The following is a 23,727-nucleotide window of genomic DNA, read 5'->3' as shown; positions in this document are numbered from 1 at the left end:
TTTATCATCATACTTTGAGATATTCTTTTGTTTTTTCAAGAAAATATAAATGCAGGTTAGAGTTTGAAGATTTCCATCAGTTAAAGAAAGAATTGTACCTGAGCCAAATCATACTGCCAGAAAAAAATGTAATAAACCAAGAGGAAAAACTGAGAAAATGCTATTGAATAAAGGAAGGCTTGTGTAACTTTTATGCTTCAACATGCAAGTCACCATATCCTAAGCCAAGCCAAAATATGTTTGCTTAATAGCTTTTTCCAAAAGCAGATTCCATACTAAATTCACACCATCTGGTTTTTTTAAGTAATTGAACCTTCCTGCCTTGAGTGCAGGGGACTGGACTAGATGACATATCGAGGTCCCTTCCAGTCCTACACTTCTGATTCCTCAAGTTTTATATGAATTTTTAAGATTATCATCAGGCAGGAAAATATGTTACAACTCAGAATTACATCATCAGGTGTAAACTATGAATAAAATCTTTGCAAAATGCCACAAAATATCTCATCAGTTCTAGCAAACAGCCATAATGGACTCCAGTGCTTTTTTAGGAGAGAAAAACTAGTTCTTTGCATGATTGCCCATGACTGTTCCACAATAGGTATCTGTGACTCCAGCGTACAGTTGTTGACGAGTTTTCCCTTAGCAGTCCCTGTTGAGGAGGCATGGGGACCCTCTGCTGCCTCGCACACAGACATAAAGGGTCAAGCTGGCCCTGACCCCACTCAGTGCCTTCCTATTGCCTGTGACAGTTGTTGGAGCTCCCTTTCCTTGCTTCTGCAGGCCTTTAGTCAAGCATGTAAATAGTACTCATTGTAGTCCTGTATAATTTAATAGTTAATGTGGAGTAAGTTTAAAAAAAGAAAAATCACGAGTTTGGGTGGATCAGATTGGTCCTGGAGAGATGCCACACTCCCTGGGTTTCAAGCGCTGCCACTCTCTTGTAGTAAGGCAATGCCTAACAGTCATCCTCACTCCATCTGCCTTAGAGAGTCACATGATCGACAAATGTGCTATTTGCAAGGGCTTTAAGCCCGGCTCCAAAAAAGACAGGGCAGCCAGACTGAAATATCTGCTGCTGGAATCAGTGCTACATCTTCCATCTGAACTATTTACCTGGATCTGGGCACTAAGCACCTCATTGTCAGTCAGTAGCACACCTCCAGCATTACTGACATCGAGAGAGAGATTGGCATCGCCAGTACCAAATAAGAGGTACCATAAATTGGACTCAGCCCTGGTCTACGCTTACCTGGCGATTTGGCAGCTGTCAATGGGAGTTACGCAAGCTACACAGAGTAGCTTGCGTAACTCCCATCAACTGCTGTGCTACCCTTCTGTGCGGCGTCTTCACTGCACTGCACTGCACCGATGGGAACCATGTTCCCGTCAACGCAGCGTTATGCCACTTGGGGTGGTTTTACTGTGTCGACTTCTGGATCGATCTGACGGCGGTGACTTTGCCGCCCTCAGTGTAGACATAACATCAGTCTCAAGATCTTCAGAGGAAGCCAAGAGGTCGAGCTCATGTAAGGATTCAGGAGGGCTCTCAAAGAGAAAGTACCTCCCCAGAACATACTTCCATGGTATCAGGAAGAGGCTGCTGCTTCTTCAGATCCTGAAGTGGGATTCTGTGTCCTAGCCCAGTTGGTATCACCATCAACAGTAAAACGCCTGCCTGCCCTGATTTCAGCCTCTTTCATCCAGGGGCTTACTGAAAGGACCCTTGGGTCATGCACAGTTGGTGCCCTTTTGGTTTCTCCCACTTCCAATCAAGAGCATCCCCATATCCACTACAATCGGCTCCATCTACTGGCCATTAGGAGCATAGATACTGCAGACATCCTAGCATCAGTACTAAGCCCAGCATCAAGCACATTCAGGACCCTTCTCACGAGCAGGGAATTGGACCAGCTACTGGTATCATTGGCATCCTCTTCCTCATTGCCTGATGAAGCAATTGTGGTGGAATCTACTTCTCCATCTCCTGATGATTTTAAGACTCATCAGGACTTGAGAGAGAATGGCTATGGCCCTGGACATCCACGCTGAGGAGATTCAGGAAAAATCCCACAGGCAGGTGGACATTTTGGCATTGTGGCCCCAGCTAGAAAAGCTCTCCCTACTAATGATGCTATTTTAGGGCCTACAAAGGTTCTTTGGCAGACTCCAGCTTCCCTGCCACAGACTGGTGGGGAAAAAATGGATAGGAGGTACTGTGTCCACTCTGAGGTTCAAGCACCTCTGTAATTGCCCTTGGGGCTTCCTTGTAGTGTTAGCAGCTATTGAAAGAGAGAGATGGTTACTAGGCACCAACTCTAGAGGCCAGGAAGCTGGATTTATTTGGGAGGAAGCTTTATTTCCCAGTTGAGTTACAACTTCGTATTGCAAACCAGCAAGCTTTTGATGGGGCTCTATGATTTCACTCTGTGGGATACAGTTTCAAAGGTCAAGGACAAGCTCCCAGATGATGCAAAATAGGCGTTCCAAACATTGATCAAGGAGGGCAGGCTGGTTGCCAGAACATCTCTGCAGGCATGTCTCAATGAAGCAGATGCTGCAGCTCATGGCATGGCCTCTGCCATCACGATGAGGCTCGTGTCTTGGTTACACTCTTCTGGCCTCAGTAGTCCAGGATCTCCCTTTTGAAGGGCCATCACTCTTCTCAGAAAGAACTGATGAGTCTTAAACTGTGCAGTGTCTCTAGAGTATCCCTATACCCCCTGCACTGAAGTGGAAGGTGTTTCATCATCACCAGTCCCAACATTTTCAGGGATTTGCCTGTCAAGCCCAAGATCTGCCAAGGAGAACTAGCAGAGATTATAAAAGACTCCCACCATCACCCTCTACTTCTGCAGCTGCCCATTCTTCAAGGCAGCGGCATCCTTCAAGAGCTCATTTTGATGGAGTCGTCTAGAGCAGACTGTCAGTTCTAAGAGTACCACATCTTTTTCTTCCCCAATTTTTGCAAACCACCTGTCTCATTTCTGTCATGCTTGGGCCCACATCACAATGGATGGGTGGGTTCTAAGCGTGGTGGAAGCGTGATATATGCTCCAATTCCCTTCTGCACCCCCTACCCCCTTCCTTGTCCCTCTTGAGAGACCTTTTTCACGAAACAGTCTTACTGCAAGAGATACAATTGCTTATCCTGGTAGGAGCTATAGAAGAGACCCCTATTTTGTTCAGGGGAAAGGGGTTTTATTCCTGATGCTACCTAAACCCAAAAGTAAAAGGGTTTCTGAGGCCTGTTTTAAAACTAAGGGGTTAAACAAATTCCTAAAAATATTGAAATTTCAGATGGTCATTTTAGCCTCCATAATCTTCCCTTCTCTGGACAACTGGCTGATTTTGCCCAGCATAAACATAATGTCAACCACCTTCATTGCACTCGGCCTGCTGATCAACATAGACAAGTCAGTCCTGCTTTCAGTTCAGAAAATACAATTTGTTAGAAGGTTCTGGACTTGATAAAGGCCAGGGCCTTATTACTGTAAGCAAGGTTTCATGTAATGCAAAACCTCATTCTAGACTTTAGGCTTATCCTCTCAGAAACTGTTTAAGGTAGCGGGGCTCATGGCAGCATGCACTTATGTAGTGCAAAACGTCAGGCTGAGTTTCTGACTCCTTCAAGGCTAGTTGACTGATGTGTATTCAGCAAGAAGGCACCACACACAATGTACCAAATTAGATTGGTGGACAGACTTGACCAGTGTCTGCAAAGGAGTTCCCTTTACCCCACTTCAACAATCTTATAAGGTAAGTTCTGGATGCCTTGTACCTGGGTTGCGGGGGGCTCACTTGGGACCCCTGCAGATGCAAGGTCTCTGATCTACCTAAGGTCTCAGCTCACAACTCCCTGATGTTTAGGTATAGACTATTTGATTAGCTTGCATGGTGTTCCTTCATCGCATCAAGGAAGGGGCATGTTAGTACTGATTGACAATCCAATGCCATGTTTTATGTAAACAAATGGGGGTGGGGAGCGCAGTTCTCATTACTCTGTGGGGAAGCAATCCTATTTTGGGACTTCTGCATCGGCAACTCCATACTTGTGAAAGCAGCCCATCTCCCAAGGGCTCAGAATACACTGGCAGATTTCCTGAGCAGATTGCTTATCCATCATCACAAGTGGTTCCTTCACCCAGACATAGCCAGATCCTTTTCCAGCTCTTAGGATCTCCCCAAGTGGATTTGTTTGTGACAGAAGATGACTGAAAATGTCACCAGTTTTGTTCCCGATCTGGACACAGTCTTGGTTCATTTTCAGATGCTTTTCTACTGCTGTAGTCAGAGTGTCTGCTGTATGCTTTTTTCCCCCCAACCTTTTTCTGACCAGAATTCTGGGCAAGATCAAGCAGGGCAAGGGCCATCTTACACTGATTGCCCCTGCATGGTCCTATAAGCACTGTTTTTTTTCAACTCTTGAACTTCTCAGTCAGTCCCCCACCATCACTCCTGCTTCACACATAATATCACAGAATCACAGCTGCCTCCTCCATTCCAGTCTTTAGGCCCTTCACCTGATATCCTGGAGGCCTCAAAGTTAACTTTGGTGGAGGAGTTCTGCTCTTAAGAAGTTCAGGATATGCTGCTGAATAGTAGGAAATGATCAGCTAGGATTACTTATCTGGCTAAATGGAAAAGGTTTTCCATGTGGGGCCCTGTTCTTGCTTCACTTCAGCACACGCTGAACAGATCTTCTATCCTTGAAACATCAAGGATTGGTGATTAATTCAATCAGAGTATACCTTGTGGTTTTATTGGCATTTCACCCACCTGTGAATACCTGCACTCTCTTTTCTAACCCAATGGCTGTAAGATTTTTAAAGGGTTAAACAGACTGTTTTGGTAGATACAGAACCCAATTCCACTATGGAACCTGAATCTAGTCTTAACAAAGCTGATGGGTCCACCCTTTGAGCCTAGAGCAATCTGTGCTCCTTTGCATCGTTTGCATTTTCAGTAGCCATTATATTGGCTAGGAGAATGGAGGAATTGAAGGATCTAGTATCAGATTCTCCATACACAGCTTTCTACACAGACAGTGTCTGCGTTCATCCTCACCCAACTCTTCTCATGAACGTGGTCTACCTTTTTCATATTAATCAAGCAGTTTTCTTACTGACCTTCTTCCCAAAGCCTCATGGTAATAAAGGGGAAGAGAAACTGCACACTTTGATTGTTAGAAAAGCCATTAGTGTTTTATCTGTAAAACCTTTCAGATCTTATGCTAAGCTGTTCGTTGCATTTGCAGACAGACTGAAGGGCAGTCCTGTTTCCATATAAAGGATATCTCGTTGTATTCGACTGTTACCAGTTGGCTGGCATGAAGCTGCCAGATTGGGTCCAAAGTGACCTCCACTGCTTTTCTAGCTAGTGTCACCATATTAGACACTTTTAAAGCAGCAGCTTTGTTATGTCACACATTTGCCTACGTGATCTCTCAGCAATCTAGAGACAGTGCTAAATTTGGATGAATGATTCTCTAGTCCCTGTTCAAAAAGACTTTGAAGCCACCTCCAATTGGGATGGCTTGTGAGTAACATACAGTAGAAGGAACATGTGCAATCACTCAAGGAAAAAAAACAGTTGCTAACTTTTCTGTAACTGTTGTTCTTCAAGATGCGTTGCACATGTCTATTTCACAACCTGCCCTCCTTCATCTCTATCAGAGCCTTTCTGGTAGGAAGAAACTGAGGGGGGAGTGGTCAGGGTTGGCTCAGCCTTTTATGCCTGCACATGGTGCATGTGGCAGCAGAGGGTGCTTTGTCACCCGGACGGGTACCCCTAAGGGGAAAAACTCCGACAGCAGTGCACTGGAATGCAGACACCTACAGTGGAATGGATGTGTTCAACATTCCGAAGAACAACAGTTGTGGAAAGACCAGTAATTGTTTGTTTTCTACAAGTTTTGGATTCCCCCCACCTCGCCATTGTCATGGTTAGTAAATCAAGGTTTTTACAAAGCACTTATATTCTATAATTTGTGATAAAAGCCTTCTGCACTTCAGCCTAGCCACCAGTGCAGCCTAATGAGTAAAACCGTGTATATTCTGTAGTTCTGTGGCCACATGCTCCAGAAACTTTTACTTTAATAATAATAATAATAATAATAATAATAAAAAAAGTGTCTAGTCCTTATGATTGCAGAAATAAATATGAACTGAAAGTAAACCTACATAGTAATATCTGTTTGAGTCTATGTACAGCATGAAATACTCTGAGGCATGAACTTCTTGGGTTCCTCTCCATGGGGTAGTAACTCTGAAATCTAAAGGTGTGTTTAATTATTAATAGTTTAAAATATTTACTTGGGATCATTTTAGCAGAAATATCCAGTTGCTTGTCCCATAATCCCAACTGGCTCGCATGCCTCGCCAGGTGCCAAAACCCTCCATTTTAATTTATCTGAAGTTGCCACAGAATTTCTGCAGGAACACCACAGAATCTAAGGGCCTTGTCTTAGAATTTATATTCAACTTGCTGTAGATAGAGTGCTGCTAATGAATGGGTTTCCTCCATATGTAAATAAGGCAATATTGGCAATCAGGGCTTGTCTACATGGGGAGTTATTGTGGAATAGCTGTTCCTGATTAACTCCATGTGTGGATACTCTTCTTCTGGAATAAGGATGTTTTATTCCAATTAGTTTAATTCACTTTGGAAATTAATACACTAATACATCCTCCATTATTCCAGATTAACATTTATGAGGAGACAAGCCCGTATAGAAGGTGGAGTTCATGTCCTTTATCCAACAAATTCTGCTCCTCATAGCCTCACACTTGAGTCTTCCTCATGTTTCTCTAGGATGATGCAGACCCATTTTATTTTTTCACTAGTCACCACTAAAAGTGGAACAGGTTCACTAATCAGGATCCAGATTCCTGAAAATTAAAATTTAGAAGAGTAGAATTAACTATACCTTTAGTTACTGAAGCTGTTCTTGTTGAACAGGACTTCAAACATGAAAGATACTGGTCTGAAGACTTCAGTGTTTGTTTTAGTGTTGACTATTCCCGAAGGAATACTACTTACCTGTTTTTAATGGCTCAAGTAATAGTTTTTAATCTAATTTTTCTCTCTCAAAATTTCATATTGGATTGATTACATAAAGTTGTCACTTTCCTCATAAATCAGAAACCTATAAAATTAGGTGGAACTTTTAGTTTCATTCCAAGCTGATTCATTTCAAAATCCTTCGGGTTTTCTCCTAAGAATAGATGACCTTGGTTTAATAATCTGAACTCCAGTTTTAGTTGTCTAAATAAAAAACCAATAAAGTTGCTAATAAAGAGTTTGACACTCTCATTTATGCATTTGGAGAGTTTCCCTAATGAGCACAAATCAGTCTCCTTTAAAGGCTAGCAACTTGTATTTGTATCTGTTTTCTCTACAGAATGATACTCCTCTAATATACAGGAGATATAAAAAAGAGCTGAGGAGGAATGTGTGCATCCTCCACTGTTAAGACTGAGCCAAACTCGTTGCGTGACCAATGCTTGTTTTGTCAGTACCTCATGCCCATGTGACAAAGTTCACACCCAAGGCAATTCATATTCTTCAAGTAAAATTTTGAGAGCTATTGTGTAGAAAATGCTGCCTGTTGATTGACAGTTTTCTATGAGCAGTGATTGTATTATCCAGTCATCCTTATGAAAGCTATTACAGCAAAGGGCAAGAATTGTGTTTATAATACAAATGATTTAATTCTAAAATTAAAGCGAGGATTGTATTAGCCAGTCACTGGATTAAGGAAAGGCACTAGTAATGAATTTTGCTTCTCCTTTTGTTTTTAATACACTGATCAACTTCAATATTGTAGTTGCTATTACCATCACAAGCTGGGACTTGGGGATCTACTGTTGGACTTTCTCTTGATGTTGATCGATGTTCTGACCAGAACTTCATCAAGCTTTTTCTTTTGTCATTTGCCTCGGTGCCATTCTGTACTGTCTACAAACAGCATTTTAATTGGACCACTTAATTCCGACAAATTAGTGATGAAGATGTGGATCTGTTTAACATCCCCATGAATTTCTGAATCCCTTGTTTTTTTGGGACCAGGTGTGTCTTTCCATACTTTGAAGTTGCCTTCACCTTTCTTGGGTCTGCTCAGATTCTTTTGTCTCTGTGTACGTCCGACATAATTAAACTAATTCAACCCAATCTAGCATTTGTTCTTGTTCAATCTTAGTCTTTTATTCATCCCAAATCAGCAGCAATTATTTCCACCCCATCCAGATTCTCAAAAGATCAATGATGTGACGTTTCGGTACACCTTTGATGCTTAGGCAATTTTAAAATGGGAATTACTTAAACATATCTATCAAGAAGGGAGCTGAAGTTGCAGTTCTGAACTTGATATAGAAAGCTGGACTTCTTAAACTTCTCTGCTTAAATCTAAAATACTCTTATATTTTTGATGGACTAGCACTTACATTTTGCTGTATTCAGTTATTTTGGATCTTTACAAATATTTAATTTGTTTGACTTTATTGCAGTGCCCTTAACTGTTAACACAGGCAGCTGATGTCTGGATTAGTTTAATAACATCTAACTTTTACTATCCAGGCAAATTCTGTGTTTGTAGTGTATACTGGAATTTGTCTCAGTGTGTGATGTAGTTATACCCTTAATGCTTCCCAGTTCACTAAATATCTTATCAGATTCTTTAAGAAAATCCTCTGTCTTGTTCAGTAGACAAGTTACAAACCTGTTTGACCATTTGCAATAGCAGACTGCTCTTCAGTGCATGAAGACTTGGAACTTCCTTTTCCATTGTTTCAGACTCTACAAGGTAGTATCTGTCCTTATACAGAATTGCCACTGTAGCTTTGCCTTCTTCACGAAACAAAGCTTAGTTTTCTGTTTTAACATCAGGCAGTGTCTAATTATATTGCACATGAGTTCCAGAGGGGAAGCCATGTTAGTCTGTTTTTAGCAAAACAGCGAGAGTCCTGTGTCACCTTAAAGACTAACAAATTAATTTGGGCATAAGCTTTCCTGGGCAGAAACTCACTTCATCATCCGACATGGGTTTCATGTGTTTCTGCCCACAAAAGCTTATCCCCAAATAAATTTGTTAGTCTTTAAGGTGACACAGGACTCTTGCTATATTGTATATGCCAGGACTCGACAAACCCTGGGTGCCAGGTCGCCATAGCACCTAGAAATTTAGTTCTGGCGCATAGTATTTCTCGGGGGGAGTGGCCGCTGTGCTCTGGCCAGGGCGCTGCTGCGCCAGTGTGGCAGGGCCGGGAGGGAAGAGTGCTGCGGCTGCCACGCTCCAGCCAGGGTGCCCCACCGCTGGGCCCATGTTGTGGAAGAGGGGTGGGGGGAAAGGCGGGGCCGGGAGGGGAAAGCGGCTGCTGTGGTGGGGCCAGGGCGCTGCTGGGCCCATGTTGTGGGAGGGGGTGGGGCCGGCTGCGCTCTGGCCAGGGCGCCCTGCCACTTGGCCCACATTGTGGGAGGGGGCGGGGGGAAAGGGGCGCTGCAGCTGCTGTGCTCTGGCCAGGAAGCCCAGCTGCTGGGCCCACATTATGTGGCTTCTTAATTTTGGGGCTGGCTTCTAGCTTGAAAACAAATTTGTCGAGCCTTGGTATATGCATATTCTGACTACATTGTGCTCACCACCAATATCAGTTTTTGAAATTCTTTGTATTTCCCATTTCACAATCAGTCTATTGTATATCCTTGCTTTGTAAACTTGAGATCCAGTAAAGGTGTGGTCTTTTTTTTCCATCATCAGAACTTTGTCCATGATGATTTTTTCTTTTGACATCTTTGCTTTTTGCACGGAGAGCAATAATCTAAAAAAGGTTTCTTCTGTTATATACATAGCAAACACGCTTTGTGCTGGATACCTTTTATGTTTTGTTTGCCTGTGCACTTACTGCAAACAAAATGTGGTTTACCCAAGTATTCTGTCTTTGTGCCTTAATGAGCATTTTTAATCAGATACACTTTGGTTTCCATGCTTAATATTTTAATTTGGGTATCACAGTTCTCAATAACCCTGCATTGTTCATTGTTCTTTGTAAAGTGAGGTCAGTTTCTCATGATGGTACAGAGAAGGGCTACTAAGATGATCAGAAGAATGGAAAACCTACCTTATGAGACAAGACTTGAAGAACTTTTCTTGTTTAGCCTAACCAAAAGAAGGCTGAGGGGAGATATGATTGCTCTATCTAAATATGTCAGAGGAATAAATACCAGGGAGAGAGAAGAGTTATTTAAAGTTAAGCACCAATGCTGGCACAAGAACAAATGGATATAAAATGGCCATCAGCAAGTTTAGGCTTAAAATTAGACAAAGGTTTCTAACCATCAGAGGAGTGAAATTCTGGAATAGCCTTCCAAGGAGAGTCTAAGTATGATAACCTTCCTTTGTCCTGCTTATTCATTATACCTCAAATAATTCAGCCTGGGATTTTCAAAGGGGTATATTAGAATTGGGTGCCCTTTAACTATCAAATTTCAATGAGATTTGGGCATCCCAGCTCCCTTTAGGTTCCTTGAAAATCCCGACTTCAGTTAATAAATCAATCGAACTGTTCAGACTTACACTATTTAGCTTTATTATGTAGGTTTGTAATGGTGATCAGTGTTCTCACTGGACAGCTGTCATAAAAAAAAGTTAGTTTTCCAAGTAACATTCTTGTGTAAATCAAAGTATTCCCAAAATTTCTGAATGACTGTCTAGTACTTTGCAGTTATCTTGTAGACTTTACGGTCAGGGGGACCATCATGATCATCTAGTCTAACTTCCTGAACATTGCAGGCCACAGATCCTCACCCACCCACTCCTGTAATAGACCCGTAACCTCTGTCTGAGTTACTGAAGTCCTCAAATCATGGGTTAGAGACTTCAAGTTACAAAGAATCCACCATTTAAACTAGTTTAAACCTGCAAGTGAACTGTGCCCCATGCTGCAGAGGAAGGCAAAAGATATGTCGGCATAGGTATTCCACTTACCCGAGAGGTGATAGCTGTGTCAACAGGAGAAGGCCTCCCATTGACGTAGCACTGTCTATGCTGCAGGTTATGTCAGTATAGCTATGTCACTCAGGATTATGGATTTTTCCATACCCCTGAGTGACATAGTTATACCGACCTAAATTCCTAGTGTAGACCAACCTCAATATCTTGTGGCAGTGAATTACAACTTAACTGTTGAGGTGAATATTTCCTTTGATCTTCATATTTCCTTGGTCAATCTTTAATGCCTCTGAGCCTGCTGTCTGTAACAGTGTGTCAGATTTCACCCCCGTTCAGTTTCTGTTTAGCATCACTTCTTGCCAAGAAAATTTGGAATAGAGTGGATTAAAAAAATTTGATGTTTATTTAAATAGGATTTTTTATTTAAGTACTTCTTTCTTAAAAAAAAAAAAAAAAAAATTGCAATTTAATTTGAAATTGACAACCTATGTTAAAGATCTAAACTTGCTTTATTAATCATAATTTAACAAAATAGTTAGCAGTAGATGTTTGCTGCCAAAGTTTTAAAGAGAGTTAAACCACTGAACTGCTGGAAGTCACTGGCAAAGCTGTTGAAACCAGTGTTTGTTGAAGTGCTAATTCAGTTTTTGACAGCTGTTTTACAAGCACAGAGAGAATATTTTCTTCTTTTCAGTTTATTCAACTAATTCAATTCAATGACTATAGTTCATTCAAAGTTAAGAAACTGACTGGGAGTTGAAAAAGCAAGAAAAATCTTGTTTTTTTCCTCCAGTCTACGAATAAAACAAACTATGAGGATGAGATCTACTAGTTCTAAAGTCTTGAAGGATGTGGTGACCAGAAACAATCAGTTCACTAACTACACATAATATTTCAGTTGTTTTTAAATGCAAATCATATTCATGTACTCAAGTACTTTGCTGGCCTGGGGCCTTTATGTATGTGAACTTGTGGAGATGGACAGATATATATTCGAAAGGGAGTGACAGAGAGAGCGAGTGTGTGTGTAATTGCCATTAATACTAGTTGTATGCAGTGACATTGAAGGGAGAAGATATCCTTTTGAGTGAAAGAATGTGGTGAGCCATTAAAAGTAAAAGCTTTACACAGCAGGTTATCCAGGTTTTACACTTCGATTTGCTAATTGATTTTCATTTCTAAATACATTAGATATATTGAAGAACAGCACTGTGCACACACTTTTTTCGGTGACTAGATTTCAGGTCCAGAAATATTTGAAATAAATGGATTTTCTGTGTAATTCCGAAGTTGTTTTCAGTCAGTGTAGGCAAGATGTTCAGATTCAGTAGGGTGCCAGTTTGGTAATTTTGCTCAAAGTGCATGGTGAGAATAATCTTTCTCCTAAAATGAAGCAGAAGGAGAAGTAATAACTTTTTATGCATGATAAGCATCAAAAATATGAGCCTGCTGGTCTCTGCTTTTCATTTTTCTTTCCCTTTGTCTTTCAGTCAGAGCCTCCTGCAGTGTGCACACGATGTGATCAATAACTCAATAACTTTTTTCATGCAGTAATTATCTCTATGTGGTATTATCTGAACACTGTTTTTCTTTATTACCCAAAAGATGCAGGAGATATTTATATAACCAGCTGATCCCATTTTGGATAAAGCTACTTCATGACAGCAGGAAAAATAGTTTATTTTTAATAATCTTTTTTAACAAATGTTGTATATGGAAAGCTTTTTTTTTTAACCAGCTAATTCTTGCTTCAGCTGAAACAAAAATATTCCAAAAGACCTCATTAATTACATTTATTTTGCCACGTTTAATTATACCATATGTTTAATATGTAGGAGATGGAGATGATGTATAAAATCATTTTTCTTATATATGCTTTAATTTACTCAATACAAATGTTAAGTGATTATATCTGTTATATAAGATGTAAAGGTAATGTCATTAATGTGAAATAATCTGCTTTAAAGAGAATAATTCAGCTGTGTTTTTAAACGCCTTTGAAAACAGTCTTTTCTACTTTAGAAAACAATGAGTTTTGTGTTCTCTAAGACCAATGTATTCAATACTGAAATGGTCTTCATGTGTTTTATGGGCTTCTCTGTTACAGATTGAGATCTTGCAAGAATCTCGAATGATGATTCCAGATTGCCAACGCAGATTAGAAGCTGCACATGCAGATCTTACCCAACTATTAGTAAGTGTAGCACAAAATAACTCTTACCTTGAGACTTGTGCATTTCATATCTTCTGGCCACAAAGACTTAGAACCAGATTGTTTCATTGATGGTATGTCAGCAAAATTTTTATTCTGTAGTGTAAAAGTAGTATAATGAAACAGACTAAGATTGGGTTGTTTTTCTACTTTGTATATGGTATCTTGTATGGTGTTTTGTGTATATTTCCATGACTAAGTTTATGTAGTACAATAGTTGGTTTCAGAATGTGATAGATAAGTGAATACAAAGTTTAGGTAGACACAATAAAACAATAGAGTTAGTAGTATGCTTTTAATACAAGGAAGTTTAGAAACTCTGAAATGGGACATGCATTCAGTAGACACTTAAATATTGAGATATTAAAGTGGAGTCCCTTGCTTTGCAAGTTATATTGCCATACCATTTAAAATCTCTTCTGGTTGTATAAATATATAAACTTAGATGAATTCAGGTTTACAGATGGAACATTCTGCTTGCTTTAATTACTTGGCCATTAAAAATAATCACAGCATCTTAAATAGTTAGTTCCACTGAAATCAAGCTATTTCCATGTGAATTGGGGGCGATACAGGAATTTATGGCCCAAACTGCTTTACCAAACTCTGAGGTCATAGGTTTAGATTAAAAAGCTAACTGTTTCTTTTCCACCAGTGTTGTTACCCATCTATATTTAAATATTATAGGAAGCGTAACTATGCTATGGATTTAAGCATCTTACCCACATGCAGTGGGGTGAAGGAGAGGTGACTGAGTAGAATTCCCCTCTGCTGATCTCCATTAAAATGCCAGCTTTAGAGCCTGATTCTGCGAGGTGCTGAATGACCTGAACTCTTGTTGGCTTCAAGAGGAATTGAAAGGCACTTCAAATTTTCCATTTGCAGGCTCAGGCTGTTAGACTTCATCTTTCTGTAGTTACATGGTGGTCTTCAGATTTAGTTTAATTGAAGGGGTGCAAAATTGACATAATTAACTGATTAGTCATTGCCATTTTTCTGTAAATAGAGAAGGCAAACAGATAAGCTATTTCAATCAAGAAACCTGACATTTTTCAACTAATCCAAAACTCCTTAATACTGAAAAGTTCTTAAAGGTCATTTTCCCCGACCAACACACGTGCATTGTTCCCATAAAGTGAACTTGGAAGAAGAATCTCTTTTTAAATGGATAACCACAAAGAAGGTTTCAAGTCTTCCCTACTGTTAGTCTTGGCACTCTGTTGCCATTTGTTTAGGTTGCATTTTGGTTTGAATAATTAATTTAACAAAATATAGAAAATACTAATGAGTCAAACTCAATACTTCTAAATTTGACATGTGCATGCTTTACTCACTATAAAAGTGAAGCAGGAATTACCTACATTTCTCTAAAACCAATGTATTCAATATTGAAATGCCCTTGATGTGTTTCGTGGGCTTTCCTGTTATCTAGGATGTCAGCCAAAGTTTAAACTGGAGCCACATGATAGTGGACAAAATCTTGGACTGATTTTTTTTTTTAATTTTAAATGGAAACGGGGGGGAAGAAGAAAAATGCTAAACTAGCTTGGCTCCAAAAAGCTACTCCATTGATGCAAGGCATATTACTACATCTAACTCGCAGCACTAAAAAATGGAATTTTAACAGGGTGTTAACATCTCAGCTATTGCGTTGAAAGCATGTGCACGTTATTTGCAAAGTACTTAAAGTTCTGTAAAGAAATCTAATTTTTATTTCATTGAATTCCAGGAAAATGAAAAAGAATTAGAAGAAGCTGAAGAATATAAAGATGCACGTTCAGTACTGGAATCAGTGAAGCTGGAAGCCTAGATGTTCTTCAGTGCTGTCTTTATGCATTAGCAGTGGGTCCATTCCACACTTTGTTTGATCACTGCTGTATTATTTGAAGTAGTGTAAAAATGACTTGCTTAGATTCCCTTTATACGATTGCAACTGACTGGCCTTTCTCTAACTTGGAGACATCAAACAAATGACTGATAAAGCTTTGGTTTTTATATTTTGCCTATGGATAGATCACCTAGTTGGCTTATAAAGTATGAGGCTAGGAGTTTACTAGTTGGTGAGGATGAACTTTGTACAACAACTTAGGATAAGAATAAAGATGATTAAAGTATGTGAGGAATGTGATGACTCATCAGATATTTCAAAAACTCCTTATGTTGGAAACAATAACAAATTTCTGTTGTAATAGAAAACAGTTTAAAGCAATTAAGCCTGCATATTCTAACAGGACACTTGTAAAGTGTAGTATGTTATATATATTTTTACAAACTTGTGTTGTGCATATGTAACTTCTCCACTAGGTAATACTCGTTAGTTCTTACTTTAAAAGTATGATACTAACTAGAAATGGGCCCAAGACATTAAATAAAGAACTTATTCCAAACCACCGTTAAGGTAGAGTGTGTTCATATGTTGAGTTCCAACTGAGGCATAACCAGAATTAAATAGCCTTTGCAAGGAGTAATATGGTAGATGTCTGATATTTTCCCACTAGTTGCACCTGCAAAAATAGTCAACTAGGACCTATTGGCAGAAATTTTGAAGTGAACCCTTTTCTTCAGGTTGTAGCTATTCCTCTCTTTGCCTAGCTGTTGACAGTCTAAGTGATTTATTAGATACGGGCCAAGACCTGGACACAGCGAGGCAATGGAGCAGTGGTTTGGTCAGACTGCAAGAGTATTTAAATTTGTACAAAACCTGTGGTTCTTTTGGGACAACTCGTGAAAAATAAGCTGTGAGCTCCGCTGACAAACAAAATTTTGCATGTTAATTTTCCTAGTATGAGAACTTTGGGCATGTACTTTAAGGGCAGCAAAGTATTGTGTACACTTTTGGTGCAATATAAATATTCCAATAAGCTTTTACTTAATGAGCCTGGCTTTGAATAGTACGTCAACCTGGCAAGTACAAAATGGTAGGCATTGGATGTCAGTTAAGTGTGTTGTTGCCTGATTCTGGGTGTAGTCAGATAATTATCTGTCTAAATGACATCAATTGCACCTGCAATTAATTGCAGACAAGTGCATTTTCCAAATCATAGTTACAATATAGGATCTGCTTCTCTGAATTGGGGCCTGATTTTTGTACATTTCTTACCTTGATGGAACAGAAATTAACTGATTATTTGATTTAAATGGGTTAAAAATAGGTGATTTGTTATGCCATTTGCACTTCTGTACAGTAATTAACGATGCACTAATAGCTCTTCTGAACTTTAAAAGATCTATTAGAGAGAGTCTGTCGCTGGCATATTTTCTCTTGTTTTATTAATAAGCATATTTTTCATGAAAACAGGACTCTTATCTAAGAATTTAATCTGTTCCTGCTGCTACTTCCTCATATGTCTTAAGTTTACCTGTCATAACATTTTGTTGCTGTGGTCGTGGTTTGATATCAAAGGAGCATTATTTCTGATTGAAGAATGAGTAGCAAATAGCTGTAGTAATAGGAAAGTGATATACAGAAAATGATGCCCAAGCTGTATTATAGTTATTTCCTCCCCAAATTTCTGCCTGAAGCATTGGTTCATTTAAGGGTATTTCATTGTTTCTCATTGAAATTACATATTATTTTCAGACGTTTATAATCCTAAAAATATGCTCCAGTCTATACAAAAGACAACCATGAAGAGGATATTCCTTGGCCAACATTCTGACCATTGCACTCCTATCTGAATCCTTCTTCTGTCTCCCCCTTTCCTGGTACATCAAGGTTCTGTTAATTTGTTTTAAAAGCCTATGTAACTCTGGATTCTGCTCTGCGAGCAGTACTAACCCTAACATACTTGTCCATTTCTCCCACAAATGTCTTCATGTTGCCTCTTAGCATGAATCCCCTTCCTGAGCTGGTCAACAAAGCAACTGTACTCTCCTCATTGAAATCTCTCCTGCAGACCCACTGCTACCACCATGCCTTCAAGACATTATCTGACTGGTTGTCAACTGACTGAAGTGTTTATTTCATGGAGAGAGGAGCTAAAGGAAACTCAAACAAACATTGAGCATTGGTGTAGGGAAGGCAAGAGGCCTAAATTATAAAGGGAGGATGGACAAATAATTTATTGTGAGTAAGTTAAAAAAGGTAACTAGTAAGACACATGCCTATCATTCTGATCACTTCGCTTGCTTGTTGTATCCCACTATCCTACCCCCATCTTTGTCTTTTTAGATTGCATGCTCTTCAGTGCAGGGACACACTCTTCCCATTTGAAAAGCCTGTGGTGGACACTACTGCAATTTAAAAAGCCAATGTTTAAAAGTAGCATCTTAATTGGAAAACTGACCATTCTAAAGTTATCTATTATATTGCATATTCAAAAACCAGAAGTAGCTTCAGTGCTTTTTTTCCCCTTCTGCATTTTTTTTGGAAACACAATGTTCAGGAAATTAGCCAGATAATTACTTGTAGCTGGTTAACTGCTTTTGCTGAATTACTAAAAATAAATTAAAAATTGTGCATACACAATGTTTCTGTTCAACGGCAATTTCCTGACAGATTTCTTGTAAGTGGACTTCTTGTATGAATGATGCCACCCATTATATAGAAATAATTTAAGTTTAGTACTCCTTACATCAAAGGAAAGTCTTGAAGATTCTGTGAAAAACAGGATGTCTAACTTTTACAGTGACAGCAATAGCAGCTGCAGTAATCTTTTGGAGCTTGTACTCTCCTGTACTCATGACTTGGCATTTTTAAATTTCTAAGTTATGGACCTAGTCTATCCAGAAATGCCCTCTTCCTTCCAAGATCTCTGCTTCTTGGCAGGCTGGCCTAACAGAAGAAAATTCAACTCCTACAGAAGTTCACCTCCCTTCCCCAAGCTTCACAGCTACATGATACCAATTATGTTAGCCCATCGCAAAGAAGGCTGAGTTCTTTTCCTTCTTCCATTATCCCTGAACCTGGACCTTCATTCTGCCAACTATGGCCATCTAGCAAACTGGAGTAACTGCTTTAGATCTAGCTGAAATGCCACCTGATTTTTCATTCCAGAACATTTCAGGTCATTCACAGAACCACTAAATTTCCTCCCAGCTCATCTGAGCAATGGTAAAAATGACTGAGAACCCACTGATTATGCTCAGTCAAGTCCCTGGATGTTCTCTAAAGCCTGATTCCAATATAGCAATCTAACTGTATAGAGTCAATGACCTTTGCCTTTAGGAAAGTGGATGGAGAAGAACACCTTTATTAGGCATTCCAAGGCTACCAAAAGGAGAGTATCATTCTCCCTTAGAATTGTCACTGGCTGCCATGCCTACTGAGTACAAGAGGCCTGAAGATCTTCGAGTCAATAGCTGTGGAAGTTAATGTCGGCTAGATCAGTCTCTACTTACTCATTCCTATCATTGCTACATATTTTAAATACCATCCATTACGTATTTAGTTTTAATGACAAGGCAACAATCAAAGGCTCTCTACATTGTTGGAGACGCACAAAGACAGTCACCAGAAAGAAAAGGACCAGGAGGAATTCCACACAGGTAGACGTTTCCAAATTGATACCAGATCCTCAAAATATGAAACTGCAAGATATCTTTGAAGATTGACTAGTCCAAAGGAACAGAAAGATGTATAGGATCCACCTGTTGTTCAGTCCAACCTGCAAGAAAATCAAGCTTGCCCACAAAAAGACCTTCAATCAGCCAAGGAAGACACTACCCTTGCTGGGGATTCTATGCTAACAATAGAAAGAATATTCTGCCAGGGACAGACAGACACAACAGCACTATGTGCTATCTTCCTGGAGCTAAGCAATGAGACATTACTCAAATACTGGATAAGCTTCTGAAATCAATAGGCAAAGATCCACTGGTGAAGATTCATATCAGCATTAATGACATTGCATTGCAGGATATCACTCATATGATAGATGACTTCAAGGAACGTGGACATTCTTCAGCATGCTTCCAAATGATCTCAGAGATCCTCCTGCTTCACTAGCAAAAGAAGGCAGAACATTATGGAAGTGAACCGCTGGCTAGGTGAATAGCAGAGGATTTGGGTTCCTGGAACATTGGTCCACCTTCAATTGGGGGAGGAGGGTTGTACAGTTTGGAATGGTTTCTAGGGAACCAGTCTTCTCATGGACAGGTGGGCTAGAGTACTTAGGACAGCATTAAACTAATGACAAAATGGGAGGGGAGAAGAGTAGGGAATGGAGCACTCTTAGCACAAAGATGTTGAGGGGGAAAAATTAATCAAGGGACCGAAGGCAATGAAGAGGAAAAAATTCTTTAATTGCATATACACCAATGCTGGGAGCATGTGTAACGAACAAGAGGACTTCCAGTTTCTCTTGTTCATAGGCATACATTCTGTAATACTAACTAGACTGAAACCTGATGGGATGATTAACATGTTTGGAATGTTAAAATCAATGGTTATAACCTATTTACTAAAGATCAAGTGGGCAAAAGAAAGGGGGAGGGGCACTCTGTCAGAAATAGAACTACATGTGTCTACGTCACTGACAAAAGAAAATTCTTAAGTGCTTATGGATTAAAGTTGTAACAAAGCACAAGATGGGGATATTAGCTGGTGTCTGCTACAGATCACCAAATCACACTAAGGAACAAGATGACTGGCTTCTTAAGCATCAATTTATAACATGAGTGAAGGAGGGTGGAGCTGCATGATCACTGGGCACTTTAATTGGAGTTACATATGCTGGAGATCACATGCTCCCAATATTAAAACATGCTTGGAATTTCTAAATACAGCAGAACCCCGTTTAGCCGATCTAATTGGGACCGGGGCCAGATCGGATAATCAAAAATTTGAAGAATTCAAAGAATGGGAAAGTGCAAAGTTGCAGCACCATCTAGTGGCCATAGAAGAGATCACTCACTTCTGGGCCTGGGTGCGCGACTGTTCAATTAATACAGAGAGCCAGATAATGGAGGGTCAGTTAAACAGGGTTCTACTGTATTATAAATGACCATTTCTTAACTCAAAACATGTTGCATCCAACATGGGGAAATTCTGTATTAGACCTTGTCTTGATCACAGAACTAGAAATTGGTGGTAGCTTAGGTACAAGCGATCATGACTTGATCGCATCTGTACTGTGCAAACAGAATAAAGTTCAAACCAGTAGCATATATAGTTAATGCTTTAAAATGGCCAGTTTCATAAAGCTGAAAACAATTGAGCCAAATAATCTGTGAGGACAAATTAATCAGAAAAATGTGACTGATGTTTGTGAATTGTTTAAGAACGCCTTATCAGATGCCCAAAAAGCCATAATCAAGTAAGAGGTCTGTATTGGTTTAAAAAACTGCTGTGTCTTAGAGAAGTGAAGGCAATTGTAAAATAAAGTGTGTGTGTGGTATGTGTTTAAAAATATGTAAGGGGAAAGTCTATAGTAGTGAATGCAAATCAGAACGTAGGAACTGTAGAAAATTGATATGGGAAGCAAAAGGGCACAAGGAGAAATCTATGGCCAACAGAGATAAGGACAATAAGGAGTTCTTAAAATACACCAAGAACAAAAAATCTTAATAGAATGTGTCTTCTATTAGATAGAAATGATAGAATAATCTATAATGCAGAAAAGGAAAAAGTATGATAAATATTACTGTTCTGTATTTGGGGAAAAGACAGATGATGTGTTCATGTCATATGATGATGACACTCTTTCCATTCTAATATCACCTCAGAAGGATGTTAAACAGCAACTACTAACGTTCGATATTTTTAAATCAGCAGGTCCAGCTAACTTGTATCCTAAAGTTTTAAAAGAGCTGACTGAGGAGCTTGCTGGACCATTACTATTTATTTTCCACTAAGCTTTGGAACACTGGGGATGTTCCACAAGAAAGCTAAAGTTGTGCCAATATATAAAAAGGATTAACAGGAAGACTCGTAATTATAGGCCTGAAATCCCTCCAAGGGAAGATTTAAAAATTAAGGGATGATGATATAATGCCAGTCAACATGGGTTTATGGAAAACACATCCTCTTTTTTAAAAAAAAAGACAAGTTTGGTTGATAAAGGTAATAGTGTTGATGTAACATACTTAGACTTTTATAAGGCATTTGACTAGGTACTGCATGTAATTTTGATTTAAAAACTAGAATAAGCACTACTACTGATGGAGTCGGTACCTTCGGTACTGAGCATGCTCGTGCCAGATGCAGTGTTGGCTCTGATGTGAGTAGCGGTACCAGAGTGACTGATTGTACCGACGTCGAGGGTGGTGAGTGAAAGGCACCATGAAAGTGTCTACAGTGCTGACTGCAGTGCTGCTGGGGAGGTTCCCGGTATTGAGGTCCCCTCTACCAATCCCGATACCAACTCTACGCCAACTATTGGAAGGGGAGTATTGGGGTGTGGAGCCGATGGCTCAGTGGCTCACACTACTGGAAGGGCTATACAGTAGAATCTCAGAGTTATGAACTGACCAGTCAACCACACACCTCATTTGGAACCGGAAGTACACAATCAGGTAGTAGCAGAGAGAGAGGAAAAAAGCAAATACAGTAGCATATTGTGCTAAAGGTAAACTACTAAAAAAGGGAAAGTTTAAAAAAAATTCAACACACTAAGGCAATGGTCCCCAAACTGAGGTGCATCCCCCTACTAGGGCACAGAAGAATGTTTGGGGGGGCGTGGCAGGTCTGGGCCAGTCCCCATGTGGGGTGGAGAGGGAATGCCACCCAGCCCCACTCTGCCCCCAGCTTGGCCTTAGCCGCAACTCTGCACCAGGCGTGGACCTCCACCCTGGCACCTGGAGGGGGTGTGGACCAGGTAAGGGGGGCATGAACCAAACAAGTCTGGGGACCACTGCAGTAAGGAAACCTTTTGCTTGTTTCATTTAAATTAAGATGGTTAAAAGCATTTTTCTTCATAGTAAAGTTCCAATGCTGTATTAAGTCAATAATCAGTTGTAAACTTTTGAAAGAACAACCATAATGTTTTGTTCAGAGTTACGAACATGTCAGAGTTAGGAACAACCTCCATGCCTGCGGTGTTCATAATTCTGAGGTTAGTGCAGCCCTGGAAAAGTCCTGGACCAAAGGTAAGGTCAGGACCAAAAGGCAAAGGTAGTGTGGTTGTCTGGTACGCTGCTGATATGGGCACAGTCAGTACCAGGATCTCCCTTGTTAGTACTGGACTTAATGGATGCCAAGAGCCTGGAACCAGAGTCAACGGTACAGGGTTTCTAACCTCCCTACTAGGGAAGGGTTAGAGGTACCTGTACTGTCCTGCATGCCATGACTAATCTCTACGTTCCCTACAGGAAGCAGACAAGTCACCCTGAAACTTGGAGCAGTTTTGATTGGGACTGAGACCTTTTCCTTGGTGCAGTCGACAGGGAATGGCTCCTGTGCTTCTTTGGAGAGATGCCCAGCTCCCAGACATGAAGGTGCAGCAGTCTGAGCTCAAGGACGATCTCTGACCTGATGAGGTCCTCAGTACCAAATCAGGCCACATGCTTGTTTAAGTAGGTGGTGCTTGAAGCGAAGGTCCTGAGTCATTTGAGTCCATTTCTTAAATGATTTACAGATTGTGCAACGCTCCTTGAGGTGGGTCTCACCAAGACAGTGTGTGTGAGAGTCACTGTTGGGGATTTCTCCCCCGTACAAAGGACAATGTTTAAAGCTCAGTGAGGGTATCACCGAGGAAACAAACTACTAAACTAACACTGCTCTAACTAGCACAAAGGTTATTAACTAGCTAAAACTATTTGTGATGGTACAACAACACAGAGCTCTGACCTCAGCTATGGGTGGTAAGAAGGAAGTGGGGGGTAATGGGACAGCACTTCCTCATAGCCAGGAGATGGGCCACAGCTGAAAGGTGCGAATGCCACCCCTCTGTGGGTACTGCAACATAATTTCTCCAGCTCCTGTGAGCTGGGTGCACGCACACCTAACTGGAATACATGGCTGCATCCACTCAAAGAACTTGGCACTATTACAGATAGCCTTACATCTGGTGACTCCCAATAATATTACAACACTACCTACTCCTGCAAATGTTTTCAATAAAATTTTTGGGTCTAAGTGCACATTTTAGGATCAAGCCCCAAGTTAGTTTAACACAAGTAGAGTGGGTCAGATATGGGAACGTTTTTGTGTAAAAATTTTTACACAAAAAACATTTGTCAAACACTCAATCTGAAAAAAGTTGACCAGGTGTAGTGACAAGGGAAACCAAATACTAGATCCCTTGGTGCCAGACAATTTTATTTTCATTTAAAAGTCCTTCTTCCCCCCTGGGTTAAGCATATTTTTAGAATACTGAAAGGGCTTTTACGCAGCTTTCCCCACAATGTCTAGGCAGCAGTTATAAACCCATGTTCTACATTTACAGCATTTTACCATGAGTTAGTGACCCATGTTGGAGGCCCAGTACAATTTGAGTAGCTTGACCACTGTCCTAGAAGCCTAGCTTAGCTTCAGTTGCTTGCTTGGCTATTCTGATCCCTGTAGCATGACATCTTCCAGTTGTCAGAGATGAATAGGACTATTGAGTAGCCTTGTAGCTGTCTCAGTTCTGTATACCATGGTACATATCAAGACAAAATACACAACATGTATTCCTTGCGGCTGCACGTA

At 40.2% G+C, this 23,727-nt stretch overlaps 1 protein-coding gene across 1 annotated transcript in view; it reads left to right on the top strand.

Moving 5' to 3' along the window:
* Positions 1-15,549, top strand: part of TBCA (tubulin folding cofactor A) — a 54,676-nt gene extending 39,127 nt beyond the window's left edge. The window contains exons 3-4 of the mRNA XM_067568734.1: positions 13,053-13,139; positions 14,887-15,549. Coding sequence (XP_067424835.1) covers positions 13,053-13,139; positions 14,887-14,967 — 168 coding nt within the window. The 3' untranslated portion in view covers positions 14,968-15,549. The remainder of the gene's footprint in view (positions 1-13,052; positions 13,140-14,886) is intronic.
* Positions 15,550-23,727: the final 8,178 nt, after the last annotated feature.

The sequence above is a fragment of the Emydura macquarii genome, unplaced genomic scaffold (genome assembly GCF_026122565.2).
Source record: "Emydura macquarii macquarii isolate MOO-44397 ecotype Brisbane River unplaced genomic scaffold, CSIRO-AGI_Emac_v2 contig_2897, whole genome shotgun sequence".
NCBI classification, from domain to species: Eukaryota; Metazoa; Chordata; order Testudines; family Chelidae; genus Emydura; species Emydura macquarii.
This window is presented reverse-complemented; position numbering and strand designations above follow the sequence as displayed.